This window comes from Lepidochelys kempii, chromosome 7 (assembly GCF_965140285.1).
Source record: "Lepidochelys kempii isolate rLepKem1 chromosome 7, rLepKem1.hap1, whole genome shotgun sequence".
Classification (NCBI taxonomy): domain Eukaryota; kingdom Metazoa; phylum Chordata; order Testudines; family Cheloniidae; genus Lepidochelys; species Lepidochelys kempii.
The window spans coordinates 94174571-94202497 of record NC_136386.1 but is presented as its reverse complement, the minus strand read 5'-3'; the positions used below and the strand labels follow the sequence as shown (position 1 = coordinate 94202497).

Sequence of the window (27927 nt, the reverse complement as noted above, 5' to 3'; positions counted from 1 at the left end):
ATGCCAGGCTCATCATCTTTATTGTGTCTGGAAACCCACAACTATCGAACTTCCCTCAAATGAACTATTTTTAAATATCCTTGTGGAAAATACCTGGGTGAAAATACCTTCCTCCAAGAAGCCATAAACCACCTTTCCAGAATTTGGTTTCATAGTGCATTGTACTTGTACTGCACAACACACTGCTGTATTGCACTTTGTCTGACTTGAACAGGAATAAATTTAAAAATCTATGCAATACAATACTTACAGGAATCCATTTCCCTTGAAAGGACGTGTACGGATACCTTGTGTCTCCTGGGAGCATCTACTGCCAACATCTCCTACAGAAAGCAGCAAGGTCAGTTATTCAACAACAGAATCTAAGTGACAGCTAGCTTCTATCAGGAAGGGGAGCCATATGTTGTCTACGTATTACAAGGGATGACAACCATTTAACGTGCAACTTTAGTGGTAATTAATGTTAGAGTCAAATTTTGATTCTCTAAACCCTTGTTGGGCACGTCCCTGGAAATTTAACCAAAGTTCCAGTCCTTCACAGCTCTTAATGATTTCAGAACTGAGCTGCATGAGAGATCCAGTCTTGTGAAGTTCAGAAGCCCCAAGGAACTAGGGGTGAAATGCTGGCTCCATGGAAATCAACGAGAATTTTGCCATTGATTTCTATGGAATCAGGATTACACACTAGATATTTGGTCCTACAGAGTTTCTACAGAGCTGTAACGGCAGAGCCCAGCAGCCTTGGGGAAGCACATCAACCCTGAGCACAGATGTCAAAGTCAGTTGGGCCATCTCACCTAACTATGTATATGTTTCTAGTGTCCCTTCCCGCATCCTGGGACAACTGAATATTGATGCACTGTGTATTAGTACAAACATTAAAATGGATAGAAAGAAATATACTCCAACTGGATGGAGTACTGGTACCTTGAACAACCATATAGGTTATCACTTATTAACCATCTGTTAAGGAAATCTCTTCTAGTAATTTTCAATTTGCGGCCTTTGATTTTTAATAGGTCTCTTTGTGTTTAACTAATTGATATATGTAGTGTAGTTGTAGCTGTGTTGGTCCCAGTATATTACCGAGACGAGGTGGGTGAGGGAATCTCTTTTATTGGACAAACTTCTGTTGATGAGAGAGACAAGCTTTCGAGCCACACAGAGCTCTTTGCCAGGTCTGGAAAAGAAACTTCCAGTCTCACAGCAAAATGTGAGGCGAAGAGATTGTTTAGCATAACTAGTTAACACACATTCTCAGGGACCATTCTACCACCACCTTCCCACTAAACTCTCTCTGGAACACTCCCACACTAGCATCAACTTCCTGGACATCACAATCGGCTTGAACAATGGAACCCTACAGACAACCATATACCAGAAACTCATGGATCACCACATCTACCTTCACAGATCCACTAACCATCCCAAACACACTAAGGCTTTGTCTACACCAGCACTTTTGTCGGCAAAACTTTTGTCAGTCAGGGGTGTGAAAAAACCACACCCCTGACTAACATAAGTTTCACCAACAAAGGCACCGATGTGGACAGTGCTATGTTGGCGGGAGACAGACTTTCGCTGACATAGCTACCACTACTTGTTGGGGGTAGTTACTTATGCCAGCAGGAGAGCTCTCTCCTGTCAGCATAAAGTAGCTACATAGGAGACCTTGTAATTGCACAGCTGCAGCGGTACAGCTGTGCTGCTGTAAGGACCATACTGTAGACATGGCCTAAGAAATGTGTTATCTACAGCCAGGCACTCATAGCACAGAATATGCACCTTAACAGACTTAAAACCATCTTCCCCAAACAAGGACACTCATCCAGAGAAATATATCACATCCTGGAATGGGCACCCAAATACCCAGAGAGCACCTGCTTCAATAAAGAAACAAAACCCTCTCTGACCGCACTACTCTAGTTGTCACCTACCCCCCACCCACCACTGGAACCCATATGAGGGATCAAACAAACAAACAACTACACCATATACTTGATGGGGACCATCTTAAAAAAAAAAAAAATCTTTCTTGAAGCCCCTCTTCTGGCCTTCAAACAACCCTCCCAACCTCTCCAAGCTCAGCATCAGAAGCAAGCTCCCCGCAGACCAGGACACAGCAACTCAAAGCAGCACCAGACCCTGCCAGAACAGATGCAAAACTTGAACACATCTCCACTGCTTACAATAACCAACACCTCCCACAATACACCTTTCAAGATCCATGAATCCTACATATGCCTATCACAACATGTAGTGTATCTCAACCAGTTCATTAAATGCTCCAATAACAATTGTGTAGGTGTAACCAGACAATTACTATTCTCTCGAATAAACTCACACAGGAAAATGATAAAAGACAAAAACACCGTATCACCTGTGCGTGAAACCTTTTTCACGAAGTTATCACTCTGTATCTGACCTATCAGTCCTCAACCTCAAAGGAAACCTGTACTAACACTTACAAAAGACAAGCTTGGGAGCTTAAATTCATCACTGTGCTAGACACCAAAAATCATGGACTGAGACACTGGGTTTAGGCTTATTACAACAATCTGTAACCCACTAACTCCTCTTTTTGTCCTATGACTGCAGAGGTATTGATGGGTCACTTACAGTATGTGTTAACTACTTACACTAAACAATCTGTTCCGCTTTTCATTTTGCTGCAAGGCTGGGAGTTCCTTTCCCAGATCTGACCAAGAGCTCTGTGTGGCTTGAAAGCTTGTCTCTCTCACCAACAGAAGTTGGTCCAATAAAAGATACCCCCTCACCCACCTTCTCTAACTAATTTATGTAATGACTATATAGGCGAGATAAATCATTAAAGAAAAATAACTTGATAAATAATTTGTTGTTTGAATCAGCCTATCAGCAAAAGACTAACACCATTAGTCAAATTATGATGGGAAATTCTGCCAATAGATGGGTCTTACAATTTGTCTAGCTCTCATAAGAGAGTCCATAGCAAAATTAAAATAAAAAGCACAAAAAGGGCAAATCTTTGCAAGCACACCGAGAACCACCCAACAATTTACTACTCTATAAGAAAACAAATTCAGCTCATTTAAAAAAAAAAAATGTATCTTCTACATGAACAGATCACATTTAAGCTGCATATGGGGATGAAAGGATACATACTTCAAACACACTAACATACATCATTGCAGTCTCATATCATTCTTAAAAGATCCGAATAAGTCTCTTCACTATTTTTTACTTCCATGCATTCTCAATAATCGACCTCTACATATCTACTGAAGAAGCATACCTCTGCCTGGTTAAAGGAAAATAATTATTTTTCCATCTGTGCTGGATGTGTTAGATTTTTAGTTGGTTTTGTGTGCGCATCTCAGCAGTCATTTAAGATCCATAACAGTTTCCCGAGTCCATGCACTGAATTAATTATTTATTTGGGAATAAAGTTATTTTACTGGGAACTATAACTATTCCTGATTGAATCTGGGGTAGGTCAATATTGATTGAAAGTCACTACTATCTGACAGTTGGTCAGTAGTATTTATGAAATTAAGTTGCCTGCTAGCAAAGAGGTGTCCACCTCACAAATGACAACCTGGCTGGCAGTCTCACCAAAGCCCAAGAATTAAATGGGCATAGCAATTACTGCTTATTTCCATAGAAGGCAACTGTAGCTAACAAAAGTTTTTCTGTGTGACCAGGGCCACTGGAAAACCACAGAGATATTAGCATATTCTGCTGAAACTTGACCTCAATCTCTCTGGAAAGTTTACTATATTTTTATATATAGTCTTTCTGGAACTTGGGGTAAATGGTCCACAGTGAGGGAAGATATGCTTGCACAGTGCTGGTTAGTAAACTGGCCATGCTGCTACCAGTTCCACAGAATATCTGGGAAACTGCAGAGTGAATCCTGCTGCAGCTAATTCTCTAGGACATCAAGTAGTTTGGGGATGGGGTGAATTGGACTTTATACCATTTCCTTCAGATCCACTGACCCTGGCAGAGGAATAGGCCCATGCTCTGTTGCTTAGAAATCTTCTATTTGTGCCATGGGTCAGGGAAGTCTGGTCAGAATTCTTACATGATTTCTGTATCCTTTCAAGAATATCTCAACTGCTTCTGAAGAAAAAATGGCAAACCGCATTTTCCAGTGGAGAACAGCAACATTTATAGGATATTGAAGATTTTCTACAGCATGAATTTCCAGGTAAAAAAAAAAAAAAAAAAAAAAAACAGGAACAAATGAACTCCCTAAGACTATCATTAGTGATAATGAAGGTAAGAGAATCTCAGATACATGAACAGATTTGTTGGTATCTATAATATTTTTCAAAGTGCTCCTTTCGCTGTCAGCTGCTCTGCAAGTAATAAAACTACATGAATATTTTGAAATATTGTGAAAAAGATGTGCAACCTATCTTTTGCAGCATAGAAAAACGGTTACTCACCCTCTTGTAACTGTTTTTCTTGGAGATGTATTGTTCATGTCCATTCCAATCAGGTGTGCATGCACCGTGTGCACAGTTGCCAGAAATTTTTCCCCAGCAGCTCCCATTGGGTCAGCTATGGAGCCCCGTGGAGCGGTGCCTTCATGGCGCTCAGGGACCCTGCCAACGTGGCCCCTCCTCAGTTCCTTCTTGCCGGCTTCTCTGACAGAGGGGTTGGAGGGTGGGTATAGGAATGGATGTGAACACCACATCTCGAAGAACAACAGTTACAAGAAGGTGAGTAACCGTTTTTTCTTCTTTGAGTGCTCGTTCATATCGATTCCAGTCAGGTGACTCCCAAGCTCTACCCTGGAGCTGGGGTCGGCATTAAGGAATCGCCGATTGGAGCACCGCTCAGCCGAAAGCTGCATCATCTCTAGCATGCTGTGAGATGGTATAGTGAGAGGTGAATGTATTCACCAAGTACCTGGCCTGCAGATTTCCAGTATCGGGACCTGGGCCAGAAACGCAGCTGACGAGGCCTGTGCTCTTGTGGAATGAGCCTTAAGAGGCGGGGCTGGGACATTGGTCAACAAATAACATGTGCAAACACAGGCCATGATCCAGGAAGATAATCTTTGAGATGAAACTGGAAGTCCTTTCATGCGGACTGCCACAAACAGCTGGTTCGACCTCCTGAACAGCTTTGTGGGCTCAATGTAGAATGCTAAATGTCCGCCAAACATCCAGTGAGTGCAGCCTTTGCTCTTGGATACTGTTGCGTGGCTTGGGAGAGAAGACAGGTAGAAAAATGTCTTGGCTAGTATGGAATTGTGACATTACCTTAGGGGAGAAAGGCCGGGTGAGATCTGAGTTGCATCTTGTCCTTGTGGAAGACCATGTAGGGTGGATCGGAGGTAAGGGCCTTTAACTCCGACACCCTCCTGGCTGATGTGATGGCGACCAGGAAGGCTAGCTTCCACGAAAGGTAGCGAAGTCAGCAAATAGCCAGCGGTTCGAATTGGGGTCCCATAATCTGGAGAGGACCAGGTTAAGGTCCCATGACGGAAGAGGCTGTCTAACCCAAGGATATAGCTGTTCCAGGCTCTTAAGGAAATGTCCTACCATAGGGTTAGCGTCCAGATGTGCCCGGATGGAAAGCCAAGATAGCAGCAAGGTGTACTTTGATGGATGATGCTGCCAGGCCTTGTTGGTTGAGATACAGAAGGTACTCCAGGATGAGTGATATAGACGCCTGAGTGGAGGAGTGTAATGTTGGGCACACCAGCAAATGAACCTCTTCCACTTGGCCAGATAAGTGGTTTTGGTAGATGGTTTTCTGCTGCTGAGCAGGACCTTTCTTAGTGGCTCCGAGCACAGGAGTGCCATTGGGTTTAGCCATGAAGCTTCCAAGCCATGAGATGGAGGGACTAGAAGTCCAGGTGGTACAGGCGACCGTGATCCTATGTGATCAGATCGGGGTAGAGTGGTAACACGATAGGAGTGTCCATTGACTGCTCCAGAAGCGTAGGTACCAGTGTTGGCGGGGCCATGCCGGGGCCAAAAAAATTACTTTTGCTCTGTCTCTATGGATTTTCAGCAGTACTCTGTACATGAATGGGAATGGCAGAAAGGCATATATGAGACGGTCTCCCCAGGGAAGCAGGAACGCATCCGAGATTGAACTCGGGCTGTGTTTCTGAAAGGAGCAGAACACTGGGCACCTCCTGTTGCTCTGGGTGGCAAACTGATCGACCTGGGGAAACCCGCACTTTTGGAAGATGGAATATATGATATCCAGACAGATGGCCCACTCGTGATTGCGAAACGATCTGCTGGTGGTCCGCTAGTTCGTTCTGCACACTTGGGAGATAGAACGCTTCCAGGTGAATCGAGTGGGCTATGCAGAACTCCCATAGCTGAAGGGTCTCCCAACATGGGGGCGAAGAGGGGAAGAGTGGACTCCACCTTGCTTGTTGATGTAAAACATGGCCGTAGTGTTGGTGGTCATTACCCGCACACACTGGTCTTGGAGCCGGGATAGGAAGGTTTGGCATGCTAGCTGTACTGCTCTGAGCTCTCTGACATTGATACGCAGGGACAGCTTGTCCTACGACCATAATCCTTGTGTCTGGAGCTCTCCCAGATGTGCCTCCCAACCCAGAACTGACGCGTCTGTTACGAGGGACAAGGAGGGCTGGGGGCTGTTGATGGGAACACCCTTGCAGATTGTGTGAGGGTTGAGCCACCATTGGAGGCACTTGAGTACTTGGTCTGTCACTCCCTGGGTGGTACACAGACGCGAGCCATGCTTGAAGTGGTCTGAGCCTCAGTCTGGCATGCCGGACCACCTAAGTGCAGGCTGCCATATGGCTGAGGAGACTCAGGTATCCCCTTGCGGTAGTGGTCAGGTACCAACTGAGGCTTTGGATAATGTCTGTCATGGTCTGAAATCAGGTGTCTGGCAGGAGCGCCCTTGCCTGCACCAAGTCCAGAACCACACTGATGAATTCTATTCTTTGAGTCGGTGAGTAGGTTGACTTGTTCACGTTGAGCAGGAGTCCCAGCCTCTCAAAAGTAGTTCTGACTAGTCAGACTTGAGACTTCACCTGCTCCCTGGTGTGCCTCCTGAGTAGCTAGTAGTCGAGGTAGGGATATACCTGCACCTTCCTCCTGCGGAGGAAGGCTGCTATGACCAACATACACTTGGTGAACACTCAGGGGCCTGTCGACAGACCGAAGGGGAGGACTGTGAACTGACAGTATTTGTGGCTGGCTACAAACCTCAGAAATCATCTGTGCGTGGGCCGAATAGCTATGTGAAAGTATGTGTCTTTCATGTCGAGGGTGGCATACCAGTCTCCTGGATCCAGGGAAGGAATAATAGTACTCAGAGAGAACATGCGGAACTTCAACTTCACCATGAACCTGGCCCAGAGTGGGTATAAGACCTGCTTTGCCTTGGGGATTAGGAAATACTCAGAGTAGAACCCCTTGCTCCTTAGCTCCTGAGGAACGTCCACCATTGCCCCTATGGCGAGGAGTGACTGCACCTCCTGGATAAGGAGTTGCTCGTGAGAAGGGTCCCTGAAGAGGGATGGGGAAGGGAGGGTGGGGAGGAGCAGAATTGGAGACAATATCCCACTTCTACCATGCGGAGAACCCAGTGGTCCGATGTTATTTGGGACCATGCACGGTAGAAGTGGGACAGACAATTCCGAAAGCAGGGCTGAGGATCTGGTATACAGTCTGGCACGTCATCCCCAGGCGCACCTTCAAAAGGCCTGCTTGGAGGCTGAGGAAGTGCGCGCTTGGCCCTGTGATGACGAGGGCTGGGACGGCTTATGCCTGCTGTTCCTACCTCGCATTCTAGAAAAGTCTTGCCTAGGGTGAGGTTGGTAGGGACATTGAGGGGATTCAGGCTTAAAAAGTGTTTTCGCTGAGCAGCTGGGGTATGCAACCCCAGCGATTTCATCGTCACCCTTGAATCCTTTAGGCTGTGTAGCCTGGAGTCTGTTTGCTCTGCGAATAATCCTGTCTCATCAAAGGACAGGTCCTGCAGAGTCTGTTGGACCTCTGGGGGTAGACTCGAAACTTGAAGCCATGAGGTCCTCCTCCGCCAAGTCACCAGCATCCAGTGTCTGCAAAGAGGTCTGTGCCACTGTCTTGCCCTCCTCCACAATGGCCCCAGACTTATCCCTGAACTCCAATGGTATTAGCTCCTTAAATTTGAGCATGGAGTTCCATGAGTTAAAATTTTATCTGCTCAGGACTGCCTGCTGATTAGCAATCCTGAGCTGTAAGCCTCCCGTGGAGTAGACTTTTCTACCAAAAAGGTCAAGGTTTTTTGTTTTTTTTTGTTTTTTTTTTTTTTTTTAAAAAAAGAGTCCTTGGACTTAGGCGGGGGTCCCTGCTGCCCCTGCCTTTCATGTTCATTAACTGCAGACACCGCCAAGAAGCAGGGCTGCGGGTAGGAGTATAGATACTCTTAACCCTTGGAGGGAATGAAGTATTTGCATTCTACTCCCCTGGCCGTCGGGGGGGATAGAGGCTGGGGTCTGCCACACAGTTTTGGTGTTGTTTTGAATGGTCCTAATGAGTGGCAGCGCCAATCAGGATGGACCTTTTAGGGCCAAAATGTCCACCACTGGATCCTCCTATTCCACCACCTCCTCGGCTTGTAAGCTCATGTTGCACGCCACCCCGCAGAATAGGTTCTGGTGGGCGTGACTATTTATGGGTGGTGGTCCTGAGACGAAAGTTCCTGCTACCATCACGTCTGGGGAAGAAGATGAGGATGCAGGTGAGGAACTAGGTCATCCTGGGCCTGTTGGTCCATGGGGACCTCCTGCTCGACCTGCTGTTCCAGGTTGGTGACCACCTGTTCCACCGTAAGGGTGGGAGTCTTTGCTGGTGAAAGTGCTGTAGACTGAATCCCTTCAGCACCTCTGGGCACAGGGCGGCTGGCCGAGGCCGTCGGCAGCCTGGGCTCCGATGCCACTGACCAGAAACCCTTGGACAAGGTGCCCTGGGACTGGTGATATGCCCAGGGGGTCCAAAAAAGCCATTGAGCTGGTCCTTGCCATTGGGACAGCCATGGTATTGTACCCACATCAGGCTGTTGATGCGTTGACCGGTGCCAGTTCTGATGTGAGTATCTAGACCCCACGTCTGATTCTGAGGATGGGGACCAGGATCTAGATAGCCATGGCAGTGCCGATCAGAGCTGGCCAGGTGAGCGGTGCCACGAGGAAGGGGAGTGGTGCTGAGGCCTCGATCTCTACTGAGGTGATTAGTGACGTGATGATGATCAGCACCGGGAGCTGGCCCTCCGACGACCCAGGGCCGAGACAACCGGTGCTGCGAGTGAGAGCGGCACTGGGACTCCGAGCGGCGCTGGGAATCAGGACAGTGCCCCCTTTCTGGGGCCGGGGATCAGTGACATGGCGACGCGGGCGTGCGCATAATTGTCAGCTTGCCACGGGAGAAAAATAGTTGGCAACTGTTGGCATTATTTTTGGCTTGCTGGGGGGAAATTTTCGGCAACTGTACATATGGCGTGTGCACACCTGATTGGAATTGACGTGAACAAGCACTCGAAGAAACAGGTTTACAATTTCCAATAGTGGATATATATATAGTGTTATTACAGATGTCATGCTAATGTGAGTTGGGGTGAGGAGCCATACTTCCATTAGGTATGCAAAGTCCCACAAAAATCATCAGGAGTTTATAGATAAATAGTTCCCCATTGACTCTGAACTGTAATATTAAGACATCTGGATCAATCATGTTACCTTTATAAGACAGGTATAAATGTACTAACTTGCAATTCACACAAGCATATTTTCTTTTAGTGCCTATGTTTCTTAGTGATAAAATTCTAAATATATGACTAACTTACCTTATAGAATTGTATGATATCATCCTTAGTCAGGGTCTTTAGAAACGCCACTTCAATGTTATCTGAACAACAAAATTTTAATTAAAACAAGTCGGCAAATAATAGCTAGTTATTATCATAGTATTTTTTCAAAGTACTTTTATTTCAAATTTAGACAGTGCAATTGACTGCAAATTATATGCTTTTCATTCTTAACTTACAAGCTACTATTTGAGTCTATGAAAAATAAATAGCAGTGGAAGCTTAAAATATTACACAAAATGAGCCCATTTGATTAAATGCGCTATACAGGACTAGAAAACAGCACACACTTTAAAATTAAAAAAAAAAAAAAAAGAGTGAAACAGATTCATAACAGATACTGAATTTATTGATGGCTTTTTATTCACATTTATTATACTTAGGGAACCTTTTATTTAGGAAACAGCAAGATGGCATGAGTTTTAAAATATACAATAGCGAAAGAAAATGTGCATGGTCTTTAGTGTGCAGTGTGGTCTAAAGTGAAAAGGAAGGCCTTAAAATTAGTTTGCAGACAAAGTGACTCAGTAGCTATCGTATTTTACTAAATATAGATACATTTAAATGTATGTAAGTCCATTATATAATGCCATTATAAAAGTAATTATTACAGAAACAGAGCCTACCATAAGGGCCAGCGTAAAAGAAAGAGCAACCTTCAAATAAGGAGACTTGTGGGGCAGGAGGATCCAGTTTAAGAATTAAAACATGCAGGGTGATAAATATGTGACTAGGAAGTCAGAGGTGGATTGGCATGGTGAGTTTTGAAAATCAGAATGAAATTTTTAATTGAATTCAGAGATGATGGGAAGTCAGTGAAATTGACTGAACAGATGTTGCCCTGGTAGGGATGGTCATAAGTAAACATGGGTGGGGAAAAAAGTTTGATAACAAAGATTATTCAGACTTCTAGCCTATAGAGGAAAGTTAAGTTTGAATCACGTGTAGTGAAAGAGTAAGAAACATGGACAGAGAGGACTTTTTTCCCCTTTGCATGAGTTGACTAACTTCTGTTTTTGTCAATTCTAGTTACACAAAAACCTTCTACTAAATTCTTCTCAATCAATGTAGGTAGATGGGAACTAAAAGGATCAGGGAACAAGTCAAGAGAAATAAAGAATTGGGTATCATCTGAATAGAAGAGATGATCACAGATCAGGTTACAGATAGCAATGAGTCATCCTGGAGAGAGAAGATATATGAACAAGAAGGCAAAGGATGGAGACATCTGGGGCACTAGAAAGCAGGACAGAGGAGATGAAAAAGCAGCAGAGAGTAGGAATTTTCACGCTGCTCCCTATACCTGGAATGACATCTCATTGCCAGTATACCAAGGGACCTCACTCCTTTCAAAAATGTTTTCTGAAAGCTGTACTGAGGCCAATGTATAGGGCACTACAGGAGGATACACAGTTAAAGTAGTTTCCAATAGGACACTGACTACCCCAACAAAGCTGAACTTGGTACTGGCACAGGACAGAATGTTGAATGGAAAGCAGTGGAGAAGGCTACAGTGGAAAAGGTGGCCACAAAATGTACAGACCGTGTTTCCCAGAACCTTATTAAACAAAGGAAGGTTGGAGACTGTACTTCTGAGCAGTAACGTTCAGACACACACCAAATATAAGGCAGAGTAGATCTGACCCTAAAACCTAAAATGGGACAACTCTTTTATTTGAGAAGAAAATACATGTTTTAACTGTCAAACTGATTTATCTTTCTTGTGATAAACTGTATTTTAAAATGTTTACTAAGTAAATAGTGAACAAAGCCAAAATCTAAACTAGAATATTCCATTCCTTTTCTTTTGCTCGTTACCTTTTGGGAGGAGTGGGAGAGAAACATGTTTTTTTATGGCAAAAACCAATTTAGCTTTCTCTGTTTCAAGATGTACTAACTAATAATACAAAAAAAAAAGAAAAGGAGTACTTGTGGCACCTTAGAGACTAACAAATTTATTTGAGCATAAGCTTTCGTGAGCTACAGCTCTGTAGCTCACGAAAGCTTATGCTCAAATAAATTTGTCAGTCTCTAAGGTGCCACAAGTACTCCTTTTCTTTTTGCGAATACAGACTAACACAGCTATTCTGAAACCTAATAATACAAAATGATAATCCTATCTAGCTCAGAATATTTCAGATAAAGATTAAGAACTTGCTGGTGAAAAGAAAAAAAGGTTTAAAAGGATGAGCTAGAAGATAAAATGTTTCAATATTGATATAAATTATTTTTAATTAATTTTCAGTGAGAATGAGTTGGTCAAACTGGACAGTCTCTATGTAAAAGAATAAATGGACACAAATCAGACTTCAAGAATTATAACATTCAAAAACCAGTTGGAGAACACTTCAATCTCTCTGGTCACTTGATTACAGACCTAAAAGTGGCAATACTTCAACAAAAAAAACTTCAAAACAAAACAGACTCCAACGAGAGACTGCTGAATTGGAATTAATTTGCAAACTGGATACAATTAACTTAGGCTTGAATAGAGACTGGGAGTGGATGGGTCATTACACAAAGTAAAACTATTTCCCCATGTTTATCCCCCCCCCCCACTGTTCCTGGGACGTTCTTGTCAACTGCTGGAAATGGCCCACCTTGATTATCACTACAAAAGGTCCCCCTCCCCGCCCTTCTACTGGTAATAGCTCACCTTACGTGATCACTCTGGTTACAGTGTGTATGGTAACACCCATTGTTTCATGATCTCTATGTATATAAATCTCCCCACTGTATTTTCCACAGTATGCATCCGATGAAGTGAGCTGCAGCTCACGAAAGCTTCTGCTCAAATAAATTGGTTAGTCTCTAAGGTGCCACAAGTCCTCCTTTTCTTTTTGCAGACTAACTTAACAGACTAACACGGCTGCTACTCTGAAACCCGGGGGGAATACTATTATTCTCATCCTAAACACCTCTCCATTAATGTTTGTAATATTTAGAATATAAGATTAAATCTTAGAGTGACATCTCGACCTGCTCAGAACAGAGACCGACAACATCATGGCTCAGACACAAGCTGTGGCCTACTCTAGTGCTCCCACTGTTGCTAGCACTAGTGGAGCTGCACTGGTAGCAGAAAGAGTGGGAAATTTTAGCAGGGAAAAAGCCTATTATAGAGACTAAGAATGTATGCATTGTCGTGAGGACTGTGCAAGGTAAATATGACTGCTCTTAACACAGGCACTAGGTGCACATGTAGTACAATCTTTAAAAACACATACAAAAGAATTCAGGCTGACACAATGTCAATAAATAAAGCCTCCTATCATATATCCCACCCTTTACCACCCTTGGCCTACTGTAGTGGTTCATGGAACTCTGCAAAAAAAGAGCTGAAGATCAGTAAATGTGGGCTCTGGTCAACCAAGGAGGAGAGTAAATTTCAGAGCATAGGGTCTTTCACTGTGAATGTCCCCTGACAAATACTGCAAACTCAGGTATCCTAGTGGATATCTCCCAGGGTAGAAAGAAAGGACTAAAAGCACTCACACCACAAAGAAATGCATAAAATTATGTGCACAGAAGGCAAAAGATTAGGTCCCTAATAAATTCACTCCTATTCAGTGCAGCTGTAGTTGTAGCCAATTTGCAATCAAATGTTACTTTTAGAAACAAGTGATGCAGAACTTTTTAAAGATACTTGCTTATCTGGGCCTACAGTGTTAATATCAGTGCAAAACCTGTAAGTTTTCCAGTTGTAAGAGAAGTGTTACCTGCTCTCAGCTCTCTCCTTTATATAGTTGCATTCATTAATAGCCTGAACTGTCCTAATTAAACTGTTAAACATTTTAAGTGGAGTCCCCTGTGGGGTTTATAATATATTGGGTGAAATAGTGCCCCTGTTAAAGTCAATAGGCGTTTTCCCATTGACTTCAGTGAGGCCAGAATTTCACCCATTATCTTTACTGAAAATGCAAAGTATATTTGACTCCTCTTTTTTTTCTTGCCTTTCAAGTTATCTATTGTGTCCCTGAGAGATTCCTGCAGAATATTTGTGTAAATTTCTGTGACAAGTGGATAAGAGAAATGCAAGAATTTTCAGTTATTAAATTGTTTTATATTTAAATACAAGTGGAACTAATAGTATGTTTCAGCACTTCAGCCCTCAATTCCACATTTTCACCTGATAAACAATTTTCTGTTTTTCTTACCTCTGTCAAAGTTATACTGCTGGGAAATTATTTCTCCCCAGTATTTAGCACACTCTGCAGACAACTTCTTTGGTTTGTCTAGACGACGAATTGCTAAAGCTTGGATATGTTTCTGGAAGGCCTCCTCTGACATGTCTTCAATGCACTTCTCCATAGTTTTTAGGAAAGCTTCAACCCTGCTTTCTAAGTAGTGCGGTTGTTTTTCTGACTGAATAATAAATCGCAGTCCTTGTATGCCATTAGCCCGTCGCGGACCACTGAACACAATGTAACCTTGACAAAAAAGAAAAAATTGCAACTGGTTAACTACATCTATATCTATGTCCAGTAAAAAAGTTTCAATTTGCCTTCTCTTCAGTGAATTCTGGCTATTAACAATGTATGATACAGTGACCTTCTGTTCCTTATTTGTCAACAGGAAATACACCCTACCCCATATTTTAGCATGTTATTCGAAGTGTCACACACTAGAAATGAATGTATGATTTTACATTGTGTGTGATTCCATGAATAAAACATTGCAGTGTTCAAAAAATATAAGCTACATCTTGTATTTTTCAAAGTTTTCTTTTATTTCCCAAAATAGATGTGGTTGCCCTAGAGAGGAGAAAAAAAAAAGAATGAAGAAAGGTTGTTTGTCATTAATAGTTTCTGATACCCAGATAATAAGTGTTATTAGGTTGAGCATTCAGAATAATTACTTAGATCTACTATTTATATCGAGTATCAGAGGGGTAGCCATGTTTGCCGCTTTTACAGATCCAGACTAAGAGTCCTGTGGCACTTTATAGACTAACAGGCATATTGGAGCATAAGCTTTCATGGATGAATACCCAGCATCCGATGAAGTGGGTATTCATCCACGAAAGCTTATGCTCCAATACATCTGTTAGTCTATAAGGTGCCACAGGACTCTCTGTCTATTTTATATCTAGTTACTACTTCTCAGTTTTATAAACTTTCATTACACACACATGCACACACACAGCAGTGGAACAGTCTCATTTTGAAGTAATTTTTTCCATGTTAAACATTCACCACTGAGGTTTGGTACAACTGTGGGCAATTTACACATAGCAATGCACAGAAATGATTTTGGAATTCATTCTACCGACTATAAAAATGAATTTTACTAAATGGTCCTATTCATTGTCCATTACTATAGCCATGTTATGGTTAACATTCCAGCAGTTGTTTCCTCTATAAAGCTGTACTACTCTCTCAGTGTATTATATACTGAAAAATATCCTATGGTTTAAAACTTTAAGATTCTCAGGACAGAAGGAGGACAGTGATCCTTGTTGAAATCCATACGAAAAGGGAAATTCTTAGTAAAATGATCAAATCTCCAACACTGGGTTAATACCTCTATTACACACAATGGGCCCTATCTGTAACATTATGCAGCTGTACAGAGCTGTGCCTAGATACTAGAAACGTGATCCCTTAACTGTTCATGTCCATGTTTACATAGGTTTAAGTTAGAACCCTATTGGTCTTTTATTACCTTTTTTCTCTCTCCAAATTAATATTCATTTTGGAAGATCTCTTTTCCAAGTTGATAACTTACATCATAATATAATATTGGATGGATGTGGGATTTACTCAAAGTCTTTACTCAGCCTAGCAGGGCATTTTGTGCTCGGTATTCTCCATTTTCATGCAACCCCCCTCCCCGCCCCCCCCCCCCACCCCATACTGCTTACATTGTGGGTCACTTGTACTTCAAACATAGCATTAGTTTACCTAAGAATAGGATCCTTCATAATGAAAAAGTTCTATCCACATAATAGTTTTTATTGTTGTCATTACAGTAGCACGCAAAATGTACTATGTGCTGTACTAAGGAGGATATGGATATAGTTCATGCTCCAAAGAATTATATGTAGGCTTTAAGCTAAAAGTGATTCTTTAAGGTATGATTTGTGGCCTGGCATGCCATCTAAAAAAGGTTTCAGAGGAACAGCCGTGTTAGTCTGTATTCGCAAAAAGAAAAGGAGTACTTGTGGCACCTTAGAGACTAACCAATTTATTTGAGCATGAGCTTTCGTGAGCTACAGCTCACTTCATCAGATGTTGTTCATCTAAAAAAGACCATTCTATGTGTACTGTGTGTTGTGGAAGAAAGGGCAATGACAGCTTTGTGAAAGGAAGAGTGGTTTTACTATTGTAAACACCAGGCCTACCAGAGAGGCAAGTTTAATGAATGCAATTTAAGGAACTCAGCTAGGAGACCGTGAGGCTTCATTTTTTTCATTTTGTTGCAATTTGATAATTTAAACTCTCTCGTCTGGTAGTCTCTCTGCCTAATCTAATAGCAGCCACTGGATAAATCACGGGCAAACAGTGGCTCTGTCTCTGACGTGGGAGAGGAATCCGAGAGTTGTAGAGGCACTGGTGAAAAATTTCATTTGAATTAGCTCTGATACATGTGCAGTCACATCCTTACTAACCATGAGTCATACCTATGGCTTTGTAAGCATTATTGCTTACCACTTCTCATAAAGGCTTTTTAGTCCTTAGTGTCACCGATTCTCAGTACTGCTCAGTTTTCTTCTGACAGTCATCTAGCTTTGGGAAGCTGATCTAATAATTCCATCCTCTCCTGTCATTCAGAGCTTTAGATGAGGTGACTTCCATATAACCATTAGACACCATTTTTTTCTGGAGTGAGGCAGTCTTCAAATATTTCAGTCTTGATCTTAAAATCTATGCTTGCTTCATCTCAGTTTACCTTTGTGAACTGTATATTCTTCGGGATCTCCATTAGTTAAAACAACATTTATTTACCAAATGTCCTTTAAATGGCATTCAGGGAGAAGGGTAGCAGCAGAGCTATAGAAAGTCTATCGTCATACTTATCCTTATTTATTACTGAGATATGGAGGATAACTCTGGGAAAACTCACCTAACTGTTCCTTGGTACGCAGAGTGTTGAAGCAAGGCTCTGATATAATTTGACAGAAGAGCTCCAAAAACATATTCTCAGAGGTACTCTGCATATCTGTTTGGTAATATATTTCTATGCCACAGTTGTTATGAACTTCATTCCTCTGTTGATAGACAAACCAACCTCCTAAAAGATAAAGTTAAAGTAATTAGAGAGAGAGAGAGAGAGAGAGAGAGAACCTCACACACACACACACACACACACACACACTCCCCCCTTCCCAAATAGAGTCCAAGGAGAAAAAACAAACAGTCTACCTGCAGATAGACTCTGATTACAAGAAAAAGACGCAAAGCAGATCTTCTATTAATAATCAGGCAACCTGTTTACTAACCTGTGGGAGAAAGATTTTTACAGTATGTTCACAAGGTTAACAAATCCTAGCCTGGCGAGTCAAATGGGTAAGTGAATTCCAAAAGCCAAGGGTCGTCACAGAGAACACCATGCCGATGCCTCCTCTCTTATAACGATCTCAAATGACTCTGCTGATTTCCCACTGATTAGACTTGGAGACTGCTGCACCCATCTAATCCCTACCTAGGGGTGGTCCCTATGGATCAGGGTTGAGGTGCATTTGTGTGGTTGGAGGGGAAGGTTGCACTGCCTCTCCCATGCTTTATTTGTTCTGTAAACAGAGGACTTCAATTTCTACAACAGTCAATCCAACAGATTTATAAAGCATTAAAATTAATTCAATGAGTAATACCAATAGCTTCTTTGGTACATGGCATTTCCTCTAGGCTAATGATCAGCTAGAGATTATGGCCTTTGGCTGTATATTAGCTATCTATTTGTACATATTCTCGGGAATTGTCTTCAATCTCTGTAGTAATTATTGCTTAAATCTTGACTCTTTGGCAGTGCAAAAAAATTTGGGTACTATAAATAAATTCTGTAAAATCACCCTAGGTTAAAAAATAATCAGCTGTTAGACATGGCAAGAAGTTATTTGGATAGAAATTACACTTTACTCAATGAAGCAAAGGCAGCACATCACTGAGTATACAAATGCAAAAAACTAAAGTCGCTCTCAAGGAGCTCTGGTCATTCAATGTGTACACTAATACCTCATACAGAATGAGGCAGGGTTCTCACTTTGACTGTGTAGAATGAGGGAGGGCTCACATTATATTTCACATGCACCTACACACAAAACATAAAATTTGAGTCGACTACCATATGCATGCATGGGCAAAGCCAGAAGAATGTTGGCACATCTTTGACATGGGTACTTTGTCCCTGCCAAATTTCAAAGTTCCACACCAAGATGCTAGAGCTATTGAGAGAAAGAAAAAGCAAAAAGCGAAAGAAAAAACTGCACAGCAGTGTTGGTCCCAATGTGAATAACGGCACCAGAGTGCCCCACTGTTCTGATGCCAAGGGTGGTGAAAGCTGCCAGGGAAGCATATGCGGCACAACTGCAGCAGTGCAGAGGAGGTTCCTGGTACTGGGGTCCCCCCATACCAATTCTGATACCAGCTCTATCCCTACTACTGGAAGGGGAGTGCTGAGATGTGGTGCCAACAGGCACGAGGTTCAGTGGCTCGCTCCATTGGACAGGCTATAGATGGCACAGCCCTGGAAAAATCCTAGACCAATGGCGAGGTCGGGATAAACACAGTCTGTACTGGTATTTCTCTCATCGGTAACAGACTCAACGGATGCCCGGTGGTGGTTTCTGACCTACCCACTCAGTACAGGGGAAGGGTCACAGGCACCCATGCCTGCCTTCCTGCCCACTGCCACCGGCTCCATGTCAGTCTACACTCTTCCTGAAGGAGGCAGAAGAGTTACCCCGAGAACTAGAGTGGTCATGGCTGGTCTTATGTGACATTTCTTTGGCACAGTTGACAGGTAACAGCTTCTCCACCTCTTCAGAGAGGCACCTACTCCCGCACGGGAAGCGGTCACAGTCTCGGAGCCTGATGAAGGCCTCTGTACCGGATCAGGCTGCATGGCCTGCTCGAGGTGAAAGTCCCAGGCCACCTGAGTCCTTTTATTGAACAATCTGCAGATCAAACAATGCTCTTTAAGGTGGTCCTTGCCAAGACAGAGCAGGCACCGCGTGTGGGGATCGTTGTTAGAGATCACTCCCCCACACGAAGGACAGTGTTTAAATCCTGGTGAGGGTATCAACAGGGAAAAAAACCTACTAAAAAGTTAACACTAACTATATACAATAAAAAACTACACTAAATCTGATTGCGAGGATGTAAGGTTATACCACACAGAGCTCCCACTCCAGCCATGGGCGGTAAGAAGGAACTGGGGGGTGGGAAGGGGTCAGGGTGGGGCCACCACCATGAGTGCTGCCCCTCTACGGGTATGGCTAGGCAAAACCTCTGGCTCCAGCGCACTAAGCATGCACACCCCTAATGGAATACAGGTCTGCGTCCACTTGAAGAACAGTTTTTACTTTAATGTTATTTTGCTTCAAACTGCTGTGCAAGCCACATGTCTGTATTCATCCTTCACATCAACACTCTAATATATTAAGCAGCTAAATACTATTTTATAGTTCTACAAAACAGTTACTGAGCATAACAGAAAGATTAATGTTACAGACCTACATATACGACTTTTCATATAATGATATTTCCCATTTAATTCTGCAAGATTTACAGCGCAAAATCATTTGAAGTTGATTTTTAGACAAACTACAGGTAATATTCACTTCAAAGGTCATTAGAAGACACCAGGAAACAGCTTTAAATTACCTCCTTTATTACATATTAAAAAAATGATTTAACTTACTGTCAGGCAGCTGCACTTCTCTGTATCTTACTAGCTGACTGGGAAGGAGGGGCTTTGTATGCGCATGCTCAATAAGAGTGTCCTCAACCATTTGCATAATTCCTAATGCAGCCTGGAAAAGAAGACATTAGTTACAGGTTTTTTATTTATTCCTTGACAATCCTAAATCTGGCAGCACACTGAAAGACCACAGTTATTCTTGGTGAGATGCAAAATCAGGACTGGAATGGTTAATTTAAAACTAAGTATAAGAAAGTGAAAAATAAAGTGGAAATAAGTGAGATTATTTTCCCTACATTAGATTATTTATTAATTTTATAATAACCCGGTACTACTGGTGAACACCTTCAGTTACATTAATCTTTACACATTTAGCTAAACATTTTGGACCTATTCTTAATATGCTCTCACTTTCTTACCCTTGAAGTATTTATCTATGCAAACTTGAAAACTGCATACAAACTAACCAATTTATATATACAAATGACATTTTGCTAGCTGTTAATTTGGTTTCTCCAAGTATTTCTATACCAGCACAGCTATTCACCCCATTTTGTTGCATTGGTGGAGTTAGGACTGTTGGGATCAAGGTAGTCCCTTTTATATGGGGATAAAAATCACAAGATTTTTTTTTCCTGTCTCCATCTGCTGGTAAGGCGCCTAGGAAAAATAATTTTGTCCAGCAGCCATTGACAACTGATAACTCAGTCTCCGCAAGTGAAATGTACTTACTGTCTGATTAACAAGGTGCGGGCCTGACTTTAGGGCTGGAATTTTCAAAAAAGTCAAATGGAATCAGGCTCTAACTCCTAGTAAAAATAAATGGGAACCGAGTTCCTAACTCCCTTAGGTGAATCGCTTCCTAAAATCCTAAATATTTCCTTTAGGGAGGGACAACACAAAGTTTCAAAAGTAAACTAGAGCATCTTGAGTAAAAAATATTAGGACAACCATATTTTCTTATTCTTCAAATCTGAGATCCAGGTTTCCCTGGGAAAAGTCAACTAAAATTTTCTTCTCCTAGCCTGGCAGGCTATGCTGGCATACAGAGATGCTACAGAAAGCAGTTTTTAGACCCTAATTCAACAAAGCATTTAAACATGAGTAATCCTGCCCCTATTTGTCAAAGCACTTAAGCACAAGCTTCAGTCTCACGGAAGTCAATGGAATTTAAAGCAGGTAGTGTACTGTATAGGGATGGGATGACTGACATGCTTAAAGTCCTTGCTGAGTTAGTGCCTTGGTGCCCACAAACACATCACACATAATTAAGTGAAAAAAGAAAAGAGAAGACCTTGTATGTACAGGCATGTGGCAGGGTAGCAGACCAGCTCTGTTACCATTTTTAATTGCTAACTATAAACTTCATTTGTTCTTTCAGAAACTTCATCAGATTTTTTTTTAAATACACTACAATATACAACATACAAACATCAATACACGACAATTAATATGGCAGGAAATGCTGAAGTAACATAGTTTGGATGCAATGTTGGTCATAGTTCTAAAGACAGGGAGTAAAATTTATAAAAGTGCCTAATCAACTTTCCATGAGACTTAGACTCCTAAGTTCCTTAGTCAGTTCTGAAAAAGAACCTTAGAATCTTAAGTCACTTGGGTACTGCTGAAAATTTTACCCAGAGGCTCCAATATGTGAATATACCCACAGATGTAGACTACAATGCTGTGCTTTAGTTATTAAATGTGGATGTTAAATAATATTTTAATTGAATAGGAGATCTTAAAATAGTTATTTTAAAATGATAAAAATTCAGATTTTCTTTTACTGCCTTAAATATAATTAGCTTTTTATAAATACACAATACAGTGTTTATTCCTAAGCCGTTCTAAAGTTATAGCCATTTTCAGTAAATCTACAGTTTCAACCTAAACAGCATCAAATACATAGGATATTTGAAGTTAAGGTGGTTTTATGAAAAGTTGGTCTTTAAAAAAAGAAAAGAAAAGGAGGGATTTCAGTAAATTACATTAAAAACTACACGTCAATGAAAAAAGTCTTTAAAACCTGACTGTGATGCTGGGGTGGGGGTGGGGTATGCGGTGTGTGTGAACAATATGTATGCCAACATTTTTTAGAAGTCTGGCCTCACGCAGATGTGTAACTTCAAACAGCTTGATTGTTAAGTGCCATGGATTACATGTTGAAAAGTATAGCAACTTATTACAAAATCTGCTTCAAAATTCTACGCAGAAGCCCAAACCTCTTACTCTGTTTCTGTTATGTAAACTCATAACACAAAAATGGTCTCTTGCAGAAAACCTGCAAAAGATCTGTAAATTTATGAAGGGAAAAAAAAGGGGGGGAAAGGGATTAGGGAAATATAGGAAATTTCAAGGTAAAGCCAAAATAATATAATATATATTCTACTCTAGAAAACAACAAATTACCATAGAATATGTATAACACGTTGGTGTCACTGTGAGCACTATTTGCCTACTATTAGCAGAAATCAACACCCTACTGTGGCAAACTACAAACATCAGAATAGAAGTCTAAGCATACAGGTAGATTGCAAGGAGCTCAGAAGAAGCTTGCGGTTCATTTCTGATCACCATGGTCTCCAAATTCATAGATGCACCATACATATATGCAGTGATATATATTTTTCTCTCTCCAATAGCCACCCACATGACTGCTTCCAGAAAACAACTTTTTCTCATGATTGGTTCGCATAATACATGCCAGCACAACACAGGGCTCAGTCCTGAGTAATTCTGTGGTGCTTTATAGAGGAATTTAATCACACCTTGTTCAGATATAGAGGGGGTTAGGAGGAAGATGGGATTAGTCTTTAGTTTACATTTCCAGACAAAAAATGTAAAAAAATTGAAACACAACTTTCCTGGAGCTCTTATTTAAAGCTCCAACTTTCTATATCCTATCCTTCTGGCTCTTTCCCTCTTTCGCTCACTGCTGCTGGCCACTTTCCTCTCCGTGCACTCACTGCTGACCTGAAGGGTTTTAAGATAGTCTGGTACTAGTGCACTTTCACTAGACTAGTACAGAAGCACTTCTGTCATGATACTATTGGGAATGCTGCTATATCAGCCCCAAGGGAATAGATGCAGCCATTTTAATATTTTAACTCTCTCACAAAGGTATTGTCACATCCAGTATTTGTAAATGAACTCAGATCTTTGGATAAAGGTGATACAGACATGCAACTCATTACAGGTTTAATGAAGGACACATTAAACAGTTTGTGCCTCTTACTAGCAGTACCCTCTTACTCGCACAAGGAAAAGGAACTAGAAGTCTGATTTATGGACCTACACACCTTAGCCTTGTACTAGATGCTTCACTTTGAAGGATTCTGATTTTTTTAACCTTTGCTAGTCAGCTCAGTCCCATGTCTGAAGCTTGTAAATGGAAAACCAGGATCTGTAGCAGTTACTTTTGCAGTCTAATTATTTACTGTAATGACATGCAATGCAGACTTTAAAATATTTAGATCATAAGCTGTTTTCTATTACAGTAAATCTCAAACACCAGCGTTCAAAGGGACATTGAGCCTGACAGAGCAGAAAAAACGTCATCATGATATACTTGCTGTAAAACAGCTAAAAATTAAGTGAAGACTATGAAATCATATTTGGCAAAAATTGTTTTAAAATTTGGGAAGATTAAATAAACCATTGGTTTTAAATCCTGTTTTTAATACACACTGTTTCTATTAAAGAAAATATCAGACCTGTTTTGTTATATTGCCATGGAGAAGAGCCTCGATGTGTAACCGTGACAACAGTTGAGATATAAAGGCCTTGAGGCGGAGAAGAGTGACATCTAGAATAGATAAACAGATAGTTAAATCAATCACATGATTTTTTTACATTAGAGGGAATTGACCTCATCAGCAGATAGGATGTGTTTCTTGGAGAAAAGGGAAAATCACAATCATCAAAAGCTTTGGATTTTCCCTTAAAAATTCATTGTTGGAAAATTTCCAGGTTTAAATATCAGCACTCATTGCATAGTTTGCTTTGCTTAGAATTCACATAGCATCTGACCCAGATTCCATTAAGAAAAACAACATCCCTGCTCTCCAATCATGCTGAACACACATTCACTCTCCAGAGAAAACAGTTACCATCATTTAGGTCGGGCTGAGAGATAAAGCTGTAGCTATTAACTACATAAAGAACATGTGGCTTATCCTTCTGGAAGTTACAGTACATTACTATCTAGACTAAATAATTTCTGAACTCAAATTTCATCGTCTGATGGTAATTAGCAATAAATCATACACAAAAAATTATTAATTTACAATATATATACCTGTACTTACGTACGTACACACACACACACCTGATTTTCATATTTTAAACACTTTTACAATCAGTATTACTCTTGTCCATAAAGCAAAATACAATTTACATATTAGAATCAATAGGCAGAATCAGCAGACTAAGACAGTCCCTTGGTAACGGCACAGACTTTGGAGCCAGGAGACCTGGGGTCCAATCACTGGCTCTGCCATAGCCTCCCTGTGTGACCTAGGAAAAGTCCCTTATTCTCTCTGTGCCTCATTTTCTTATCTGTAAAATGGGGATAATCACACTTTCCTATCTCAAAGGTGTGTTCTGAGGATAAATACATTAAAGACTGTGAGGCTCTGAGTTACTATTGTAATGGGGGGGTATACAAGTAGCTAAGATAGGTAGATATTTTTATCCTAAAAATATCAATACTTTTTCCAATAATTTTTCCTCTTACTTCAACCCCGACGAACGCCCTCCCAAAAAACACACACCATTTCCACTTCTTTCCTCACCCCACATCAATTATTAGTTGCTCTCACTTCTTTAGTCATAGCTTATATTTAAACTGTCTCCTGGAAAAGGCCAGGGGTCTCTTATTGTTTGTGTAATTAGTCTCTTAATTCTGACTTAAGAAACATTTGTCAGCAGTACATAGGGCTGGGGTCATCTGGTAGTGGTGGTGAGGATGATGGTAGTAAAAAAATCAAACCAAAAAATCATTGTCCCTCAAGCAGAACTTTAATGTTGCAAGACAATTAGACTTTAACCTCTTTGAATAGCAATTCAGTGTTAAATTGCCATGTTAAATACACTCAGTATTAAACTTTAAGTAGATTACATTAAGGGACAGAAGTCAGTAAATAAAAAAGGATCTGCAATTCCTAGGAAGAGGAAGGGAATACCCTTTATCGGGCTGACCCTGCTCTCGCTGAAATTAATGCTAGTTTTGCCACTGACTTCGGTAGGGCCCATTGATAGTCACCTTACTTAACACTGTACAGACAACAGAACAAAACATTTAGGGCCCAGACCCAAAGCTACTCTGTACAGTCGGCCCATGCACTAGTATAAAGTCTAGGGTTGCCAACCTCCAAGATTGGCCTGGAGTCTCCAGGAATTAAAGATTAATCTTACATTAAAGATTATGTCATGTGGTGAAACCTCCAGGAATAAATCCAACCAAAATCGGCAACCCTAAAGCCCCCTATAGCGTGTACAGAGGACTGCTTGCATGGAGCAGCTTCAGGATCAGAACCTTAATAGTGGAATGCAACAATATAAAGTATAGTCAGTTTCTGACCATACTGGATTTTTTCTTTCCCTCTAAAAACATTATTTTTCATTGGCATCTTTTAGAGTTCAATACATCAACCAAGAATGATGAAATAACTATCCTGCAGCACTATGCAGAAGCCAATCAGAATCAGGGCCTCACTGTACAAATACAGAGGTATTCCCAAGAGTTCCTGTTGGAAAAGATTTATACATTTTTTAAAAAAATTTTGTTGCTGATATTTTTCTGGTAAAAGCTTTTTCTTGCAATAATTAAAAGGTATACAGTGCCCAGTATATTTTAAGCCTGCCTCAGTAGCAAGTGTACAAGACGTGCACACTCACCTCTATAAATATCTCACTGAGGGAAACATGGTGAGGGAAGGGTAAATTCACATCTTTGCTCATGATGGCATTCAGCTGAAAGCAGTATTTGGTAGGGCTGGTTTAATAGGGTGGTAAGATGTCTGAAAATTAGAAGATGGGAAGCAGCTACAAAGATAAAAATAGAGGAGCAAATCCAGCCCACTTCACTAATATGAGCCGTCCCACAAAAGTCAAAACTTGCATGAGAAAGGCAAGCTAGATTTGGCCCTAATTTACATCTTCTGGAAGATTTGCTAGGGGTGGTCTAAGGAGATATTCACCATCTTCTTTCTGCAGATTGCTCCAACAGCACCCCATTCTCATGTCAGGCCAGAGTGGGGTACTACATGTAAAATTCACTAGCCTCTGCTAAAATTATAGATACATCCTCAGATTATTTTGAAGTTGTTGGTAACTTTTATATTTTAAATTACGCTCCCCAGTGAATATAGCAAGGGATCTGTTCTTCATTAAGGACTGTTTGCATGAAAAGTTTGTAGGCTTTTTTCCAAATATTTTTGAGACAGTGGTCATCAAAAAGTAAATACATAATTTAAAAAAAAATCTTAATTCCCAAACTGGGTTTTCCTTACATTAACTAATAACTAAAAAAATTAAAGTTTCTCAAACTTTAAAAACACTATGAAGCAACTGCTGTACAAACATTGCAAAATATGGTTCAGAGTTCAAAATATGTAGCTCCATTAATGTTGATTAAGTAATTACTTGTGAGGACAACAGACTATGTTCCCATTCAAAACCAGAAACTCCTAACTTTACTGAAACAATACAAAGCTCAGGATTCTGAACATGATCAAAGTCAAAATAGGCTAAAATAGTGAATACGGTAAAAGAAAAAGTTACAAATTAGGGGGAACTCACCATCTAGAGCTTCTTTTAATTCATCTTTGGTCCAAGCAACTTCTGTCATCAACAGTCGGAGGTAATACATAGCATGCTGGTGAGGCTGTTCAGCTCGAAAGTTGTTAAGTGATCGCATGTACTAAGAAGGTTGAAATAGAACATTCAATAATTACAAAACTCAGCTTCTGAATATAACGACAACATCACCCCTGAGCTACTTGGCTTTGTAAACAACCCAAAACCCCACATTCCAGATGCCAGCAACATTCTTACTATTCTACACTTGTGCTTTCTTGAGTAGCGTAATAATTGGATTGAACTATGCTCATGATGATGTAGCTTTGCTTACATGATGAAGAAGCTAGGAACTAAGCTAGTTTCAATTTTGACAAAAAACATTTATTCTCAGAGTGCAATTTTCCATTAATTCATTATGACAGATAACTCCAAACCAATATTTTCAATCATTCTAGTCAAGGCCTATATATTCTGTGGCAACTATTACCAAATTCATTGCTAGCTGCAAACTATAACTAATTGTCCAGTGCCCTAGTCTCACACTGTCAGACAGAGGCAGGGACAGCTACATACAAAAAGAACAAGAAAAGAATCTATTTTTGTGAGCAAGGAGCAGGGCTGTGACAACTGTTATTTTGCTCAGTTTGCATCCAGGCAAAACAAACACAGCCATCTCCTCGAACAGAAAGAATGGAAAGAACAAGCTAACAGTCTTGGCAACGTGGGATCTACTGGGTCCATACAGCCACAGGTAAGCATATCCTCCATTTCACAAGAGAAAGTCAGCTGTTTTTCAGAGGCCAGTGGGTAGGTGGGAAATGCAACCTCTATGACCATAAGGTGAGAGGGCTTTGTCTGGACTGACAGGAAAAAAGGGGAAGTGTCTCCTTTAAGAGTCCCTCTCTTGGGAATTGGGAAGGGGTGGCAGGCATCACCTAAGCCTGCAGGCAGGTGAGTAGGACTTAGGTAACCCACTGTCCCCCTGCACATCTGGAGAGAGTATATAAATCCTACTCCCTCCAGCCTGAGCCCCCTCCTAACCCAGGATTAGTTTAGGACTGGATTTTTCGCTCAGTTATGGGCATTGTACAAATTGCCTCATTTATAATTAGGAATGACTTACACCCCACCATGGCTAATCTGGCAGTAAGGGGGAGTGTGCATGTGTGTGTGTGATTTTTTTTCCCTTCACCATAGCAGCTCAGGGACCTAATAGAGTAGATCAGGAGGTAAGGTTCAAGATGTCACAATTTAGCAAGTGCCAACAAGTGTATGCTGCTACTCATTCCATAGGGGTCCAGTTCTGTGTAAAACTGGAAGTGGATTTAGGGGAAGGCATCCCCTAAAGAAAAGGGGGAATAAGCTTAGGGCTCCAAGTGTCTGCTGCAGCAAAGAGACAACCCCCTTTCCCCAGCCCCTTAACCTTCA

The 27927-nt window shown here is 41.2% G+C and overlaps 1 protein-coding gene and 1 long non-coding RNA gene across 10 annotated transcripts in view; one reads left to right on the top strand and one right to left on the bottom strand.

Annotated features, from left to right (window-relative positions):
• The window catches only part of IDE (insulin degrading enzyme), a 183262-nt gene that overhangs the window by 4476 nt on the left and 150859 nt on the right, over positions 1 to 27927 (bottom strand). For all 9 annotated transcript variants that reach the window (XM_073353900.1, XM_073353894.2, XM_073353898.1 and 6 more), the window contains 7 exons: positions 26500 to 26620; positions 23412 to 23503; positions 19699 to 19810; positions 16903 to 17070; positions 13995 to 14267; positions 9817 to 9878; positions 251 to 323 (listed from right to left, as the gene is read on the bottom strand). In XM_073353900.1, coding sequence (XP_073210001.1) covers positions 251 to 323; positions 9817 to 9878; positions 13995 to 14267; positions 16903 to 17070; positions 19699 to 19810; positions 23412 to 23503; positions 26500 to 26620 — 901 coding nt within the window. The remainder of the gene's footprint in view (positions 1 to 250; positions 324 to 9816; positions 9879 to 13994; positions 14268 to 16902; positions 17071 to 19698; positions 19811 to 23411; positions 23504 to 26499; positions 26621 to 27927) is intronic.
• Positions 258 to 27874, top strand: LOC140914910 (uncharacterized). Its single transcript, XR_012160031.1, has 3 exons — positions 258 to 340; positions 4089 to 4192; positions 27143 to 27874. It is a non-coding gene; the product is annotated as an uncharacterized LOC140914910 (long non-coding RNA).